Raw genomic sequence first — 17,025 nt, forward strand, 5'->3', positions numbered from 1 at the left:
AATGGAAGGCAGCAGAGAGGTGACGGAGGTCATGGTGGAGCGACTTGAGAATACTTGCAGTGTAACATTGAGGCATGAAGCCTAACAAATTTCAGGCATGTATTCAAGACCCAAGCCAGAAAACCAGATCTCAAACATCAAGCTGTGTTCATCCTCTCGAACCAGATAAAGCTGCACTATATACTGAGGTTTTGGTTCAATACAGCAGGCTGATCCGGTTCCTCTGAATGGTAAGTGACAAGTGCTGATGACTGAGCTCATCCACAGAAAGAATGGATTGTTACAGTGTCACTATACGAACAATGTATAGCTCCAAAACATAAAGGTGAATAGTCCAAAGCTACACAACCAGACTATAAATCGTGATAAGTACTGATTGTATTAGCCATTATCTGATGATACAGACAGCCTTCTTTAAATCATCACATTCCTCTCCCCAAGTTCACGTCAGTGCAATGATGTCTCGAATGGTTTTAGGCCAGCAGGGGGCGCCCAAATGCAAGGATCGAGTGTGACCCAGTAGTCGTCAGAATGGTACGATCGAACGTCGTAGCATTGCGCAAATTAATCAATAACTTTGTTTCAATGATGTTTGGCCATGACTAACAAAAGTTTCAGTCACATGACGGAGCAGCGGCAAGTGCAACATCAATCCACAAAGACCAACATATTTCATTGACTTTTTATTTCACAATGGTCACGAGGTTCTGGTGGGGGCGGGGCAAACAAATAATTGCGTCAATCATCTCTAGGTCATGCAATATTAAAACCAAAACTCAACCCAGCCCCCGGGTCAAACCAAAAACATGGTGGACTCTTCAAATCTGTACAAGATGTATTTGAATATTCATGTACAAAATGTCAACTATAAACATTTGCAGCTTAATTTGCTGTTACAAATACACGTCTTTAAGCACTGTTTGGCATCAGCATACGCTTGTTGGAACACCAATGCACAAACCGGGTAGCTTCTGTTATTTGAGGTCTGGATTTGTTCTGCGTCTCGTCGGCCATTGGTCCAACGCCGGCAATAAATACGACGAAACCAGACGAGTTTCATCAAAACCTTGCTTGTGGAGAAAACTCTCCTGCCATCATGTTGTGAATGAAACCAAGGTCCCGTTAAAAGGTAACAGTTTCAACTTTGGAAATTATGAACAGAACGCAGCAAGACGTCCGACAGGTGTGTGAGGCGACAAAGAAGCCCCACCCACTGCTGCTACATCCAGACTGATGTGGCAGTTGACAGAATATGCCACCACGAGTGTCTGTCTGTTGATCACAAACACTGGATTAAAAAGTTATTCAAAAATCTTTCAGAAGATGATATCAAGTCCACAGAGAAGCAAAATGTGTTGTGAACAGCATTTGCAACAAAAGAAGCGGCTTCTGTGTGACAGACAAGACACATAGTCAACATGTGCAAACAGCCCCAAGTGAGCGCAGGAAATCTATTAAAATGTCAATTTGCCTTCTGAGACTCGCACGTGAAGCTATATACAGTAGCAAATGAAAGTTCAAACTAACCACAAGATCCAATGCTAACTTTGCACTGTTTGCTAACAGGGTGGTGAAGGAAATAAAAGACGCGCAGACGCTACACGTTTGGCTAACACTGCTAGTTTAGCACAGAACGCTACAACTTAATTCGCAGCTAACTTAGCATCGGGCTAATTTATCACTTAGTGCTAAGCTAGCTAACTCAGTGCTAATGCTGCACAATGAGCCAATTAATCCTGATGCATTTCAGCTGCACAAGGCCTTAACGCTGCATGTACTGCTAATGCTGGACAGCATGCTAATGCGGCATGACCAGTGCTCCTGCCATGTTTACTGGACATGGTAGTCGCGCACGCAATGAATTGATGCAGTACAACAACACACGCATCATGCAGAAACACAGCTCTATGTGCTCATGCAGTGTTGTTGCACAACTGATATGCTTGAACAGAAGATGACACTATGTGATGAACATTGTTGTTACCCTCCAGCATCTTCACTTATTTGTGTAACAAACCCACTTTCTGTAAATTGAATGAGCATCATGCACATATTTGAATGACTTCAGTGTTATTTTAATGTTTAAAAAAATATACAATATTAGGTTCTATCATATTTAGTAATATTGTCATGACAAAAATTTGTATATAAATAAGTTAAAATGTTTAAAAGTTTCTAATTAATTATCACACTTTTGTTTTTCCATTGACAACGAGGGGTTTGTTACACAAAAAAGTCACATTAATTTTTTGAGCTAGACAGGGATACTGCAACTAAATAGCTAAGCTCTCAGTTTTGGACAAAAATATAGAGAACAGCATGTGAATATAGTGAAATCAAACATGATTCATTGATGGATCACAAATGGTCAAATCTCTGCTACAATAAAGGGTGTAATGTTTTGATCAGCATGTGGCCTCTAAGATCCATGTGGCCAGGATCACCCAGCGGTTACTGTCCGTTGTGGTTCAGATTCTGCTGGCCTCCAAACCCAGGACTGGCAGAGTGTGGATTGGATGACTCGCTCCTCTCTGTTTTCTGAGAATGAGGCAGGTCTTTCTGGCAGGGCTCCATAGTTACGGCCACGCCGACGCCGCTCCGCCCGGACATCATGTGCGTGACCTCCGACCACGTGTCCTTTTCAGGGTCGTAACACTCCACGCTGTCCAAAAAAGTGTTCCCATCATAACCTCCTGAGGAATCCAGAAAAAAAAATCAAACTGTTGCTTAACTGCACTTACAGGTCCTCACACAGACAGCTGCACTCACCTAGCACATAAATGCGGCCGTGCAGCGCGGTGACCCCCAGCGCACTGCGTCGGTGCCTCATGGAGGCAGCAAAGACCCAGGAATCAGTCTCCACATTATACCGCTCCACTGTGTTCAGCTGGTTGGTGCCGTCGTAGCCGCCCATGACGAAGATGAAATTCCCCAGAGCACACACACCTGCAAGAGAACATTCACTCACTCAGTCTCATCCAGTTGGAAGCACACTGACTTTTCTTCACAACCAACATCGATCAATGACATTTAAAATCAGATGAGCCCTGGGAGTTTTGCCTTTAAAACAAAGTCACCAGGGAACATTGAGTTTCAGAGTGCAGAGTAGGGAGACGGAGGGGGTTATTGGAGCAGTATGACTCAAAATGTACATTACACTGCTGCCATGAGTCAGAGAAATGACTACATTAGCAGCATGGTTCAGTTGGTGATCGTGGTCACCCTATGTCATGAAGGTTACCAGTTCACCTCGGCTACAGACGTGGTTGTGTTGGTGTGCCCTGATCGAGACACTTGGTGAAGTGTATTCTCTCTTTTGAGGCAGTGACTTCCAGAATACTGAGCACCGAGCACCCATGAATTAATCATGTCAATTTATTTTTGAAGTTAGTGGATTTAAGACAAAGGAACAAGGGAAGCAGAAATGACCAGATGAATGAAATTTCAAAATAATGACTGAGGTATTAACAGCACCACATTTTACTTAGTTATTAATACTGCTTTAGTGTGAGGAGCGCTACGTAAAGGTGCATCCAGCTAAACCAGTCCAACCCTGATTCCCGCCACTCGGTGAACAGGTTTTAATCCGCACAATCCACCACTGACGGGAATCCTCCTCTGCTCATCCTGACAGCGCCTCACCTGCTCCTGAGCGAACGGTGTTCATGGAGGACATGGTTCTCCACTCGTCCCTCTCTGGGTTGTAGCATTCACAGGAGCTGAGCCGATTGGCACCGTCGAACCCGCCCACAGCGTAAAGCAGCCGGTTGATGACTGCAACGCCAACACCGATGCGTCGAGTCAACATGGGGGCAACCAGCTGCCATTCGTCCCTTTCTGGGTCGTAGCTGTTGAACAGAGATGACAAAAATGAAGATTTTTTTCCCCCTGCATTTTCTCTAGTAAACAGGGTCATCAAGAAAGCCTTCACTTGAGGCTCTTTTTTGATTCGACGTCGATACACTTAGTCCTCTGGTGCCAGCTGAGTGCCCTTCATGCAGGCTTTTAGCAAGGTGGGCGTCTGCAAAAAATGCAAAAATGAATGCTCAATTCTCAACAGCAGCTTGGCTGCCTGATGCCACCATATACCAACATAATCTGCTGGCCAACTTACAACCTTGCAGACGCCCTCCTAGCTAAAAGCCTGCCTTCATGGCATGTCGTGCATGTGGTTATTTCAGTCACAAATCTATATACACTGTACTTAGTCAGCCTTTCCAGGAAACTCATAGATTCACATGCGTTTTTTTCACAGCACAGATTCCAGGATGTCAAATCTTTCGTTGTTTTCTCATGGCACTTTTCTCTACTCCTTGTGTATTTCTCCTGCAGCAGGTTTAAACTCCAGATCATTCAGCGCCTGCAGGCTTCCTTGGCTGTAGATCTCTGTTGATGCCGCTCCTGGAGCACACTACTCTCTTCTAACCCTTGATCTTCTGCTTCAATGTTGCCGTTCTGAACCAAGTTATATATATTTTTTTAATTCAGCCATTTCTTAAAGAGCAACTGAAGTCTAAACCCAACTTCCCTCACTCATTCACATGTTTTAAATATTGAAGTCCTCCTCTCCATGAGGCAGGTGAAGATGTTTCTTTATAAAGTTTTCCGTAGTCTGAAATCTCGGCAAACGTGCAGCCACAAGAGGTGTTTTCATTACGTCACAAAAAAAATAACTCTGCCTCCGGGGCATCTAGGAACCCGTCCACCTCCTGATTAGAGCAAGTTGTGGCATAAACTGCATCAGATCAGAGATGTATTGCTTGATTCAAGCTGTTCAAGCTCAGTTAACATGTATTCTGTGTGTGCGCGCATGGACAACACACTCTGTGTAAAAGTAATCTCTTACGTTGTGCCTGTCACCACGGGCAGACACTGAAGTGAGAGACAGAACCGTCTCAGTCATTTAACCAGTACTAAACTTAAAATGGGTCTTCATCGAGATGGACTCCATCCTCAATGCTGCTGCCTGGGACGCTCCGGTGACATCACCGTCCTCCGGGCCACCAGAGTTGGAGCTCTGCATATTTTCATCTCGTAACAACTAAGTATCCTCCTTCTCTAGCTCATTCTTGGGAATATTGCAACATCATCAAATCTTCCGGTAGACTTTGACAGCATTTTGGTTATTTATATAACCAGTGGACTAACAAATAACTATCGACTGCGGCAGGAACTTTGTCAAATAAAATATGCCTCCCGTGGGCATTTGTGGGAAGTTTAAGAGCCTTTTTGAGAAAGCAACATGAACATTTGAAGTCAAAATGGTTCTTCATTTGTGCGACGGAAACAATGTTAACTACATAGATGCCTCACTTCTCTACATGATGAAAAGACCGTCTCCTTTGGTTAAAACAAATTCCCACATAAAGGCCACGTGCGAAAGATGTCTCATGAGCTTGGCAAGAGCAGGTGCATTGTTTACTCACCGTTCCACGCTATTGTGATGGATACAGCCATGTGACCCACCAACGGCATAAATCATGCCGTCAATGACACCCACACCGATTCTATTTCGGGGGACACTCATGGGCGCACAAGGAAGCCAGCAGTTGTTCATGGGATTGTAGCAGTCCAGTGAGTTAGAGTCCATGTTACCGTCCGGAGCATTGTTCCGTCCACCAACGGCATAGAACAGGCCACTGATGACACAGGCAGCAAGGCCACTTCGGGGTACCTGAAGGTCCGCCAGCCTCAGCCAGGATCCTGAACAGGGGTTATAGGCCTCGAGGTAGCTGAGAGACTGGCGGAAATAACCCCCTGCGGTGTAAATGAGCTGTGGCACCTTTGGAGTTCGACAAAAATTGACTTTGGTGGGTTTGTGGAGCGTGAGGTCCTGGAAGATCTGCGCTAGGTAGTCTTTACACTGGGGGTCCCAGTCCAAGGACTGCAGCTGAGCCTGGAGGAAGTTGGGGGTCAAGGAATGACAGCGGACGGCCTGGAGCAAAGCCTGGACATAAGGCCTTCTGTTCTCCTGGTCGTAACGCACCCACTCCACGCACGCCTGGAAAACTTCCGACTCACAGCGAACGTTGAGCTCATCGCGACTAATGAGGGTCACCAGTTGACAGTGAGACAAGTTAAAGAACTCTTCCTGAGTGGCCACCTGAGAGACAGTACAGACGGAGATTAGGCTGTTGTATCAGCACTTACAGAAGTCACAAGAAATACTGAGCCGACATGCAAGGTTTTATTGCTGGATAACTTACCTGGCTGAAGTTCAAATAAATATATTCACGGGCCTTCTGATGGAGTTCTGTGCAACCGATCTGCTCAGCAAAGTTAGCGATGCCGATGGCGTTACTTGGGTCAAGCTGCTGAACCAGAAAGTCACAGCAGGCCTTCACAACGCTGTCGATCTGGTACATGACAGCACCGTTCATGACGTGGATCACGCACTTCTCCCCGACAGATATGCTGGCTGTGTAGGCAAACTCTATGAGTCTGTCCATCACCTGGAGGAGGGAGGAATTGAAAACCAGAGGCAAGTTTCGATTGAGACGTGTGAGGAACATGAGACAGCATGTAAGAAAAAAAAAAAAAAAAAAAAGGAAGAAATAATTGCAAGCACATCATGATAACATAAAACATTGCAGAGCTCAACATGTGTTCATAATTGAGAAATAAAATACAGAACAATGAAAGAAGGAAGTTGCAAATTAATCAGAAATTTGAAGTATGGCCTTCATCTCACCTTGGGGTGGATTCCCTCGATAGGCACCAGCTCCATTTCACACTCTTTGAGGCCATTGGTGAACATGGCCCTGAAGACTGGGGAGGAAGACGCCAGTACCACCTTGTGGGCCACAAAGTCCACAGCCTCCAGATCCTGGTAGCGGACCCGCAGTATGACATCGCAGAGCTGACGCTCCAGACGCAGCTCGTTCATGATGGCGAATGCGGCGGCGGTGTGGCTCTCCAGCGTGTAGCTGAAGACACGGTGGCCGTTGTGTGTGGACGGAGTCACCAGCGCTTTGCATTCTGTCAGGCACTCTGTCATTTCCTATCTTTTCTCCTTAACAGTCAGGAACGTTACTGGGCATTCTATTGAAGTTTCAATCGGGTATGAAGAGTTTCTCTCTCGAGTCAGTTCTTATGTCCAGGCATCACACTCATCTGGACATGGCGACACACTTGGGTGTGACTTTCCGTCACAGTTGGCTCAGCAGCTACATGACTGGCTATAATAACTCCAGTTGTCCAAGAAAAACAGGGCCATGAGAGAGAAAACTTTTTAAATCTACTAAATCTATAAATAATATAAAACAGCGAAATAAATAAATAAATAGAAATGCACTTGTATCCTTGTTTTTAAACAAGACTGCAGTTCAAGTAAATAAACAAGTGTGGACTACATTGACATGCTCAGCATAACTGTGTAGAGAATGTGGGGAAGGAGCCGAGGGGGGCTGAGGGTTTGGTGACTTTCTCTGAAGCCGGTGTGCTGGCAGTTCAGGAATTTGTTTGCTATGCTGTGTTCACAGGGAGGCTGCTCTTCCAACAGATGACTTGAACTGTGAGGGGGAGACAGATACAGAGAGATGTAAGTATTTGATCGGTTCCACAAGTTTCATTAGAAGAAGTCATGCCGCAGTAATAAACTATGATCAGACAAACATCGGATGTAGCGCTTCACACTGTCTGACACAGCAGAGGGTAATTACCACAGTCTTATCTAGAGGCTGCTCTCCCTGGCGCTTTTCAGGAGGTCACGACCTGCGATTCATCATGAGTGTGCAATTTTTTATGTCCTAACATTATTCTCCCCAGATAGAATATGCAAAACCACAAAATTATGGGAAATAACGTGACTTGTCTACTGACCAAACACAACGACGCCAGTGTTGTAATGTAGATGAGTACTGCTCAGATTGAAGCCCTACAAACAGTTCAGCCAGACAATAAAAAGATGAGTCATGCTGTTTTGCAAAATGTTTGTTAGTTGAGAAACAAGTGCCTTTTGGCTTGGAGTTAAGCATAGCTGATCAGGAAGTCTCATGAGGTACTGGGATCAAGCAAAAGAAAAACCTGGAAGTCATTTTTGACAGCAGAAAACGACACCATTGGCTGTAAAAAGGAAACTTGCATCACTGCATTGCTTAACCAGTGAATGTTTAACAAGAGAAAGAAATCCTTCACATGGCTAGTTGCAGTTAGACCACCAACTCCCTGACAGCGACGGAAGGCCAAATTCTGATTTTAATTACACACTTTATGGGTCCAACTACAGCAAAGAATGCCACAAATGTCTGCCTTTCACAAAGATATAAAGTTATTGCATGCTAGCATGTATGTTGAAGACGAAAAATAAATAAATAAATAAATAAATAAAATAAAGTACAGTCTTATCTAGATGTTCTCAATATATAATGTATTTAGCAAACATTTTGCTCCTTTTTGGTGCCAAGACTTTGTCAAAAGTAAAATTGTGAATTATTATTATTATTATTAAAGTTTGAAGGCATTTATTCATAGTTGAAATTTTGTGGATTTTATTTAACAGCTCCCATGAATGCTGCTGAAGAGCCTCTAGCTGGGTGGAATTAGGATTAGCCTATATCCGGTTAGAAGTTTTTATTCGAGTGTCAATTACTCAGTTACTCAGTACGAAACTAAAAGGTCGGGCAGAACATAGTTTAAACTGATGCAAACAATTATTAGTTTTACAGTCACACAAATTCCCTGCGTTATCCATTAGTATTACCATGTATATAGACTTAAAAGAGCTGTAAACGTGGGTTAAAAAAAAAGCCTCAAATATTTGTAACTTTAAGTCAAAATAAAGTTAAAAATTAAATTCTGACTTAAAATTGGTACCAAGTTTGTGATTCCAGTGTGCTGGAGATTTTTATGCTGACAGACACAACATCTAAACTTTCTTATACATGTTGCCCTAGAAAGAAAATAGTTAATAATTTCTCTGGGGTTCTTGTTCCGGTCACAGCTGAATGCGTTACATAACAGAGCTCATGCACAACGCACACAGACAGTAATGATTAGCTCCACAGGTGATAAGAGGATGCAGCTAGCAGGTGCGAACTGCGGCTGGTTCCTTTTATTCGACTAATAAAGAGGAACTACAAGCTTATGCAGGGAAATTTTGTCAACAGTGACACATCGGGGGTTATTAATAACTTCCTTGACTAACGTTTAACCAGCTGGAGACATGACTCATGGATAATTCCGAAGAAATGCCAGTTAAATATCACAAGGGACTATCAACAATTACTTTTACAAACACAAATGAAGAAATAATTGTTATATGGCTCTACATGAAAGCATATCCAACAGTCCAGCGAAACAAAATTGTATTTTACCCCCTTCGTTTTAATAGAGGGGAGAAAGAGGGTGAAAGAGTGGAAGCACAAATGACAGTCGGTGTTATGTCAAGGACATTTCAAACTGCTTCACAATAGTGTGCTGCACTACAAAGCTGATGTTGTAAAGCCATGGAATCAAGTGAACGCCATTCCACACCCATAACAGTGAGATAAAAAAAGTGGGACAGTGCAACAAATATTAGGTTAAATTAAGCAGAATTAGTGTTGTAAAACATTGACACCATAGTTAACATATGACCTACTGTTTACACTGGAGCTGAGAAGTTACATAAGTTCATTTGCTCCAATTGTTGCACCTGTAATTTGCCTTGCAATTGAGACTTCAATGACTTAAAACGTGGGTTTTGTGGCCGAGCAAAGACAGATGACAGAGGATGATTACTATCGAACTGGAACCGAATATAGTGATTGGAGCAGTGAGGTGTTCACAGCGTTCGACTAGTTCGATAAGTTAGTCCCAGCGGCTGGACACTGTAGACAAGCATCAGTCCGTTCTCTAACTGAGGAAGTACATGGGGGACCACAGGAAGCCCAGGTGACGACCACAGACCAGCTGGAGTACATCGGAACCGCGTCCATGGGCACAAGTAAACCAGGAATGTCGAGTGACTTCGGCGGCACGGTCGCCTGTGACTCATGCTCAGCTCTTGGAATCGGTGGAACTGGATGTACCAAAACATGACCCAGAAGAGTCGAGGTCTTACATAAGCCTGTTGACTGTCCACCAAGTCTGTGCACATTTCACACACATCGTGGACACACGGCTCACTGACGTCTATCTCCATTTGCAGTCCATTCACGCAGGACCCTGCATTAGACGTAAACAGTGCCACAGTTTACACACACGCACACTTGAACCGGCGCTGATGTTCGGTGTTCTGAACAGACCAGCTATTAATGTTCGGACTTTGGAGAGTAAATAACTGACGCTAGCCACCAAACCACAAACCTGCTAACAAAGAACCCCGAGGACGCTTCAAGCTATTCATTCACCGACACGTTTGAAACATTACTGGTGCAAGGCATGTGCGATACACCAGCCGTAAACGCTGGATATAAGTGTAACTGACCTCATCGAGATGGATTCCTTCTCCCGGGTTCGTCGTGCAGTGCGCCACAGACGAAGGCGGAGGGAGAGCAATAACTCACCATGACTAAGCATTGTGCCGGCCTACTACAGCCTTCACAATAAAAGCCCAACAAAACGGACCCGTCTCGGGCGCGTTGGATTACAATGACAGTCAATTGGTCCTGATACCCCGGGCTCTTATTTTAAAGCAACGTTTGTCAAGCGACGCATGCAAGCCTCGAAGCGTTATTTTCACCATAACATAACATAGGAAAAACTTTGTACCCCTAACTTTGTGTATGGTTTCTATTGTAAGACTAATAACAAACGGCAAGTGTGACGCTACGTAGTTAAACAAACAAAAACAAACATAGCAGGATGAGGGTAAATGAAAGTATTTCATTTGTATTACGTTTTTGTATTTAACTTCTGTATTGAGTAGCAGTTTCAGTCCACCACCACCAGATGCTGCTCAAGCTACACAGACGAAGCGCTCCTCCCTAGACAAGCTCCCACACGGCTGTGAATGTTTATTTTCGACTCAAGATTGTCTATGAAACACACACTCACAATACCACACGCAACACTGCATCAGAAATGACGTTTATTTGAAAACAAACAACATTAGATTAAAACATTTTTAGTGTATAGTAGATGTTGATTTTTTTCTATTCTGTTAGTAGTGAAAAATAAATGCAATCAAACAAACAAAACGACCAAACTAGAATATAGGACAAATACAACAAATAAAATACTACTAGCTTTTATCACTTCTGGCATTTCTGGCGTTTCGTGCTCAGTGCTTTTGTGAGTCAGCACTCGGCCACTCCATGTGAGATGCCATTCTTCAGTGTCATGATAAAACAAACATCGCTCTGGTCGTTTTAGACAACCCACCTGGCTTGTGATGAAAAATGCATATTGCCGAAGGAAGTCAGCTGCCGGATGGGGATAATTCTTGTTAACTTCTGTCGGCAGAAATGACGGCAACATCTGGAGCAACATCTGTGGTTTATATTAAAGGTATCCCGCAGCCATGTGGTTACAATTGGACAAAGTTCTCTGGGTCTATGGGGGTTAAATGAAAATAAGATGGCCTTGTAATATTTGAGCGAACATCACAGCAATGTAATGAACAATAAATCGATGCACGGAATATAAAGCTATTTCCATATGCTCTATTTAATGGGAAACATCATCCAATGATCTCCTGAAATGAAGTGGTGCTCTAAAATAATGCACAATTTTCGACAGTGTACAAAATGATGATTCAAGAAAGGAGCACTTGAGAAAATGATTCAATGCAAGCATGGCAATTTTGAAAAAAGAGATGAGATTGAACACTCTACATCAGTGGTTCTCAATGTGTCTGGCTTTGGGACCCACCATCACCCCTCAATGACCCAGATCACAAATGATACTTGATATCTCTATTTAGTAAAACCTCGTATTCATGGGAAAAACACAACACACCTAATACATAACATGTAATATATATTGCATAAAAGTATCATTTAATAAAAGCTGTTTTTTGGCCCTGGGCCCACCGTATTTCATGTTCTTTTATGGCTCCTGTGCTGACCTATAGTAGACCAATAGTAGTAGTAGAATTTTACCTGCCTTGGATCTTTTTTTTTTGCCTGCCAGGTGACCTGTCAAAATGAGCATGATGAGATCTGTCATGACTGGTGACTCAGAGTGGATCATGTCTGACAGATATATCACCGATGAAAAAGAAAGATACAAAAATATAGGTAAGGTGAGAAACGCTGGCAGAAAACGGATATATTAGTTAGCAGAAACGTGTATCTATGAAGATACTTGGCCTGAAAGGCTTGAGTGTCGCTTCCTTCTTCTTGTTTTACTTGTTTTAAAGGTGTTTGTGGTGTAAAATGTTACTCTTAGAATGAAATTAATCATGGTATTGCATAATTTGTTCTGTATATATTTTGAATATGAACTAAATCTATGCACATTAAAACCAACAATAATTCAGCATGTATATCCAGATCATTAATATTTTTGCATAATATTAACTATATTTTAAATTTAATTCATAATGCTCATTCATTCATATATGCTCACTTCATTGCGTTTTGGAAAACAACTTTTTGTCCATCTCTAAGTTGAGTGACATTATCAATGCTTTGGTTTAACAAATATGGCTACAAAGTGTCTCAATATTTTGCTTCCCCTTATCTTGTTGTCTCTAAAGCCCAACAGTTGGACTTAAGAGTTTCAAGTCTAGTTACAGTTACAAGTCATAGATCACCAGTCCAGTCATCCGTGTCACACGCTCCTCCAACTCAGCCATGTGTGGACAGTGCTGACATGAATGCAAAAATCACTTGACTGCAGTTTTGAATAGTGGGTGTATTGTGAGATGTTTGAGTCACAGCATGTAGAGCATGTAAGGCAGCACTGTATGAAGGTCAACGTCATTACCAGATGTTTGACAGGGACACTGGCTTCCTCTGCTGCTTCTTCTGAATAAGATGGCTCTGAGACTCAGAAAAAAATGCATGTATAAACAATGTCAGAGCTCAATGAAAACAAAAATGAAGTTTATTAATTGTGCTTTATTACAAAATCACATGACTTATGTTACAGATGTATCAAAAAACCTTCAGAAATACTAAAACACATACCATGTATAATTTACAGTAAAACAACCGGCTCAATTCTACTCTAAACATTTGAGCGTTACAGTCACTCATTCATAACAAAAACAGATGTTATTGATAGTGAAAGGAAGTTTACTTCCCAAATGTAGATGATTTTCAAAAGTAATTGTACTCTTGCCAACTGTAAACGAAAAAAAAAACAAAAACTCACGGCATGTCTTTTTTCATTGAGACTCAATTTTGCAAAGTTAGCAACATCTGCATGCAGTCATACTGGATCAGTTTATATTCCTGCTATTAACATACTGACATTTAAAGAAAGCCAGACGCTTCACCCAACAATGTCTAATTTTGACTGGGGACTTTTGGAGAAGGGGAACTTGGCCGCCTACTTCCCACCCACAGCTTACCCATGTTGTCTTCCGCGACCGGAAAGTTTACTGCCGTCGCCTCTTTGTAGAGAGTCGATACAATTTAAGAAAACACAGACTTGAATTCCACCTTCTCTTTCGAACCAGCGAAATGAGGCTATTATGGCACAGAGCAACAAGTCTATATCCTAACTGTGTTTCATGTTTATGGCACGGTGGCAACATGGAAACACAAGAATCAAAAACATTTAGACGAAAGCTCCACTTTATTATACGTCAGTGCAAATCAGTAATGATTACTAGTTTGTTAATGTAGTTTTAAATGAAGGAGCCAAATTGGGCATATTAAAATAATGGACACTATTTTGTGTCTTCATGTGTTCTGCCTTACATTGAAGGACACCAGCTAACAAGCATTCTTACAAGTTCACGGCTTGAAAGGTCAGATGTAGATGGCGCTATTGAGCGATAACAGCTCAAACAGCTAGCAAAGTTTTTTGCAGTGGCCACTGGCTTGACCAGTTGTGTTGCTATGGCAACGATGGGGCATCTCACTTGCTATGATTCAGTCTCAAAACAGCTACATATACTACTAATAGTGCGTATTTTGTTTTAGTTTAAAAAGAAAATTCACATTTCGTGCATCACATGGCAACACACACAAGACACCTTTTCATTGCTATACTGCGTTACAAATCTGGGGGTGCAGATCAGTCAGCCCTCGCTGGGATTCGAGGTTTTACTGCAAAAGGTCATTGACCCAGATACCACGCGTACCACAGATTATATCCAAATATGTTTTGTTGTTGTCCACAATGAACACATGACATTCAACATGCCAGTTGTTATTTCAATAGACTCATATTCGCCTGAGCAGTTTAAACAAGATGGTTGACGCGAGCCAAGTGTTTCCTATGATTTGAAAATTTTGGGATAGAGGGCTTTAATGGGAGATACAGCGGTCACATTCCCAGTGGACACGGTTGTCTCCAGCCCTCCTTCTAGCTTCTGGGAGGCCATCTCAGTTTTACTGAAGCTACACTCCAGAAAAGGCATCCCGAGCTTCTTCACCTGACCGTCCCTGGTCATCAGGCAGGGCTGGCAGAGCAGTCTGAGAATGGCCCGCCTCATGTCCTTACTGGTGAGGGTGTAGATGATGGGGTTGAGGAGAGAGTTGACCATGGCCACGCCGAGGAAGTAGTCTGCCTTGAAGAGTAGGCGGCAGCCACGGGTGGGGCAGAAAAAGTCAAGCAGGAGCAGGAAAAAGAGGGGCAGCCAACAGGCAATGAAGACTCCCAACACAATGGTGACTGTCTTGAGGAGGGCGATGTATTTCTGGGACTTCCTCCCCAAGCCTTTCCTCATGCTGCTTGACAGGACCAGACGCTGGCGTTGAGTGTTTGCGCGGACGATGCGGAACACTCTCACGTACAAGACGACGATGGCGAGAAGCACAGCACTGAATACGGTCACACAGCACAGGATGTAGCTCTTGGAGTAAAGTGGTAGAACCGTGGAACACTGGTCCAGTCTGTAGATGCAGTTCCAACCCAGTATAGGCAAGACGCCCAGGAACCCCGAGAGGGCCCAGCTCGCACCGATCAATGCCAACATCCGACCACGCTTTGCTCCGTGGTACGGCCTCATGGTAACCATAGTTACATGTCGCTCAATGGCGATGGCCAGGAGGCTGATGATGGAAGCTGCCAGGGTGATGAAAACCCCTCCCTCCCTTAGAAACCACAACAGCGGAGTCAGTTTCAAAGTATTAGGTCCAGACATGATAATGTTTGCCATATAGGTGATCCCGGCCAGCAGGTCAGAAAGAGTCAGGTTCCCCAGGAGGTAATACATGGGCACATGGAACTTTTTGTTGCTCCAGATCGCAAGAAGGACCACGGCATTCTCCAGAACGATCAGGATGCACACCACCAGGAATGCGATTCCCTCAGGCTTGAGTCCATCTCGGTAGCGGTCGCCCTGCAGTTTGCCCGTATAGTTGTAGTGCTCCACGATAACAGAATTGTCCTGGTATTCCCAGAAGAACTGCAGATAGCTGTGCGAGGACGGAACACTGGGCATCAGTGTTGTGGTCTGGAGGACGTCCACATGAGCAGTTGAAGATTCCATGTCTGATGTCGCTCCTCTCAGTCAGCTATATGATGTCACATCTGTTTCAGCTGTGTGTCCGGGGGAAGCATATTTGGGCTCTTTGACTTTGGCTGTGTAATCTTCAGCACACAACTTTTTCCACCAGAAGAGGGCGCCTTACATTCCACCATCACTTCATCCAAGTGCTGCAAGAACACATGAAAATGTTACTACAACATTGTTCATGTTTATTTCACCTAGGGATAACTGTGACACCCATTTTGTATAGCTCATAAATTCTATGTTCCATTCTATGTTCAAAAACTGATAGAAATTTAAATACATCAATGCAGCAAAACATATGCACTCAATTTAGTCAAGGCATTTCCACATTCCCCTACACTCCCTAAGTGAAGTCTGTTTGAAGTGTTCCATGCATGCAAATTCAATTTAAACATTAGTCTTCATGACAAACTCTGAACATATGGTCATTATTTGGACTCCAGAAATCGTACAATCTAAACTATGAGGGTGATTAGGGTTACATTCCTGAGAGTCTTGATTCTCCTCTTGCACTTCTCCCGTCATGTGTTACCGTTTAACAAACGCTCTGCACATTTGCACGTTTATTCACGCCCATGTGAGCAATCGAAATTGATGCCACAGGTTAGTGCAGACAGACGATAAAGATGGTAAAGAGAATCTGTGTCATTGCTTTGAGATTGAACTTTCCATGTAACTCACATGTGCTGTCATGCTTCTGACTACAAGAGGACTCAAAGGTCTCGTCTTATATATTTCTGTTTACTAGGGGTTAAAGCGAAAGATAGAAGTACTGTGTATGAAATATATAAAGCAGAATTCAAAGTTAGTGAGTAAAATCACCACACATATTCCTTCCATCGAGCCTCATTGTTACAGATAAGGAGTTATTTTGCTATTATTATTATTATTATTCAAAACAAATCGCAAACACTCATGGCAACATTTGATAATCTACTTTCAGGCTTCAGTTTTGTCCTCAGTGGAACTAAACACATGGCCATAACTCCATTCTGGTTTAAACTCAAAAACCTTACCTTGAAGAGGCTGTGGTGCTGATTCCATCCAAACCATCTCAGGCACTAGAATCCAGTGCGGAACATCACTTGTGCACTCTGACAAGCTGGAGCGAGTAAACTAAGAAGCTGGGACATGCAGTGCAAGGAGGGGGTGGGTCTCACCCCGAGCCCTCCCACCCTCCCCTTTCTCTCTCCGCAGTCAAACAAGCATCAGCGGACAAGTAACGACAGATGAAATGATTTCTCCTGGCAGAGTGTTTACAACAGCTCTTGGTGCCTGACAGAACTTGGCTGCTTGTCCCTCACAGACCTGCGAAAATCTCTTGGCTGAGCCAACAAACAAACAGAGATTGATGATCAAGTGCATCATATTGATAACATCTATGCTGTTATCTAGCATCCATTGGTTATCTGTGACTGGTTCACAGAGTCGACAGTCCCACCAGGGAATTCCAACCTTGGCTGTGGCAA

At 43.3% G+C, this 17,025-nt stretch overlaps 2 protein-coding genes across 2 annotated transcripts; both read right to left on the reverse strand.

The window, feature by feature from the left end:
• Positions 1-687: 687 nt before the first annotated feature.
• On the reverse strand, positions 688-10,533 carry keap1b (kelch-like ECH-associated protein 1b). The gene is made up of 7 exons (XM_053857633.1): positions 10,409-10,533; positions 6,692-7,511; positions 6,207-6,452; positions 5,427-6,103; positions 3,643-3,848; positions 2,770-2,946; positions 688-2,693 (listed from the first exon to the last, which is right to left on the reverse strand). Exons 2-7 carry the CDS (start codon positions 6,995-6,997, stop codon positions 2,452-2,454), a joined length of 1,854 nt encoding a protein of 617 aa, XP_053713608.1. The 5' UTR covers positions 6,998-7,511; positions 10,409-10,533; the 3' UTR covers positions 688-2,451.
• Positions 10,534-12,990: 2,457 nt separating this feature from the next.
• On the reverse strand, positions 12,991-16,659 carry LOC128754134 (sphingosine 1-phosphate receptor 1-like). Its single transcript, XM_053856534.1, has 2 exons — positions 16,573-16,659; positions 12,991-15,699 (listed from the first exon to the last, which is right to left on the reverse strand). Exon 2 carries the CDS (start codon positions 15,530-15,532, stop codon positions 14,315-14,317), a length of 1,218 nt encoding a protein of 405 aa, XP_053712509.1. The 5' UTR covers positions 15,533-15,699; positions 16,573-16,659; the 3' UTR covers positions 12,991-14,314.
• Positions 16,660-17,025: the final 366 nt, after the last annotated feature.

Source organism: Synchiropus splendidus, chromosome 2, assembly GCF_027744825.2.
Source record: "Synchiropus splendidus isolate RoL2022-P1 chromosome 2, RoL_Sspl_1.0, whole genome shotgun sequence".
Classification (NCBI taxonomy): Eukaryota; Metazoa; Chordata; class Actinopteri; order Syngnathiformes; family Callionymidae; genus Synchiropus; species Synchiropus splendidus.

What these genes read in the sequence shown, in the direction of transcription:
- LOC128754134 (XM_053856534.1), bottom strand. Translation starts at nt 15,532, where the DNA reads ATGGAATCTTCAACTGCTCATGTGGACGTCCTCCAGACCACAACACTG.
- keap1b (XM_053857633.1), bottom strand. Translation starts at nt 6,997, where the DNA reads ATGACAGAGTGCCTGACAGAATGCAAAGCGCTGGTGACTCCGTCCACA. An exon ending in TCGAGGGAATCCACCCCAAG is followed by an intron (nt 6,453 to 6,691) that starts GTGAGATGAAGG and finishes TCCCTCCTCCAG; the next exon opens with GTGATGGACAGACTCATAGA. An exon ending in CGGCCGCATTTATGTGCTAG is followed by an intron (nt 2,694 to 2,769) that starts GTGAGTGCAGCT and finishes TGGATTCCTCAG; the next exon opens with GAGGTTATGATGGGAACACT.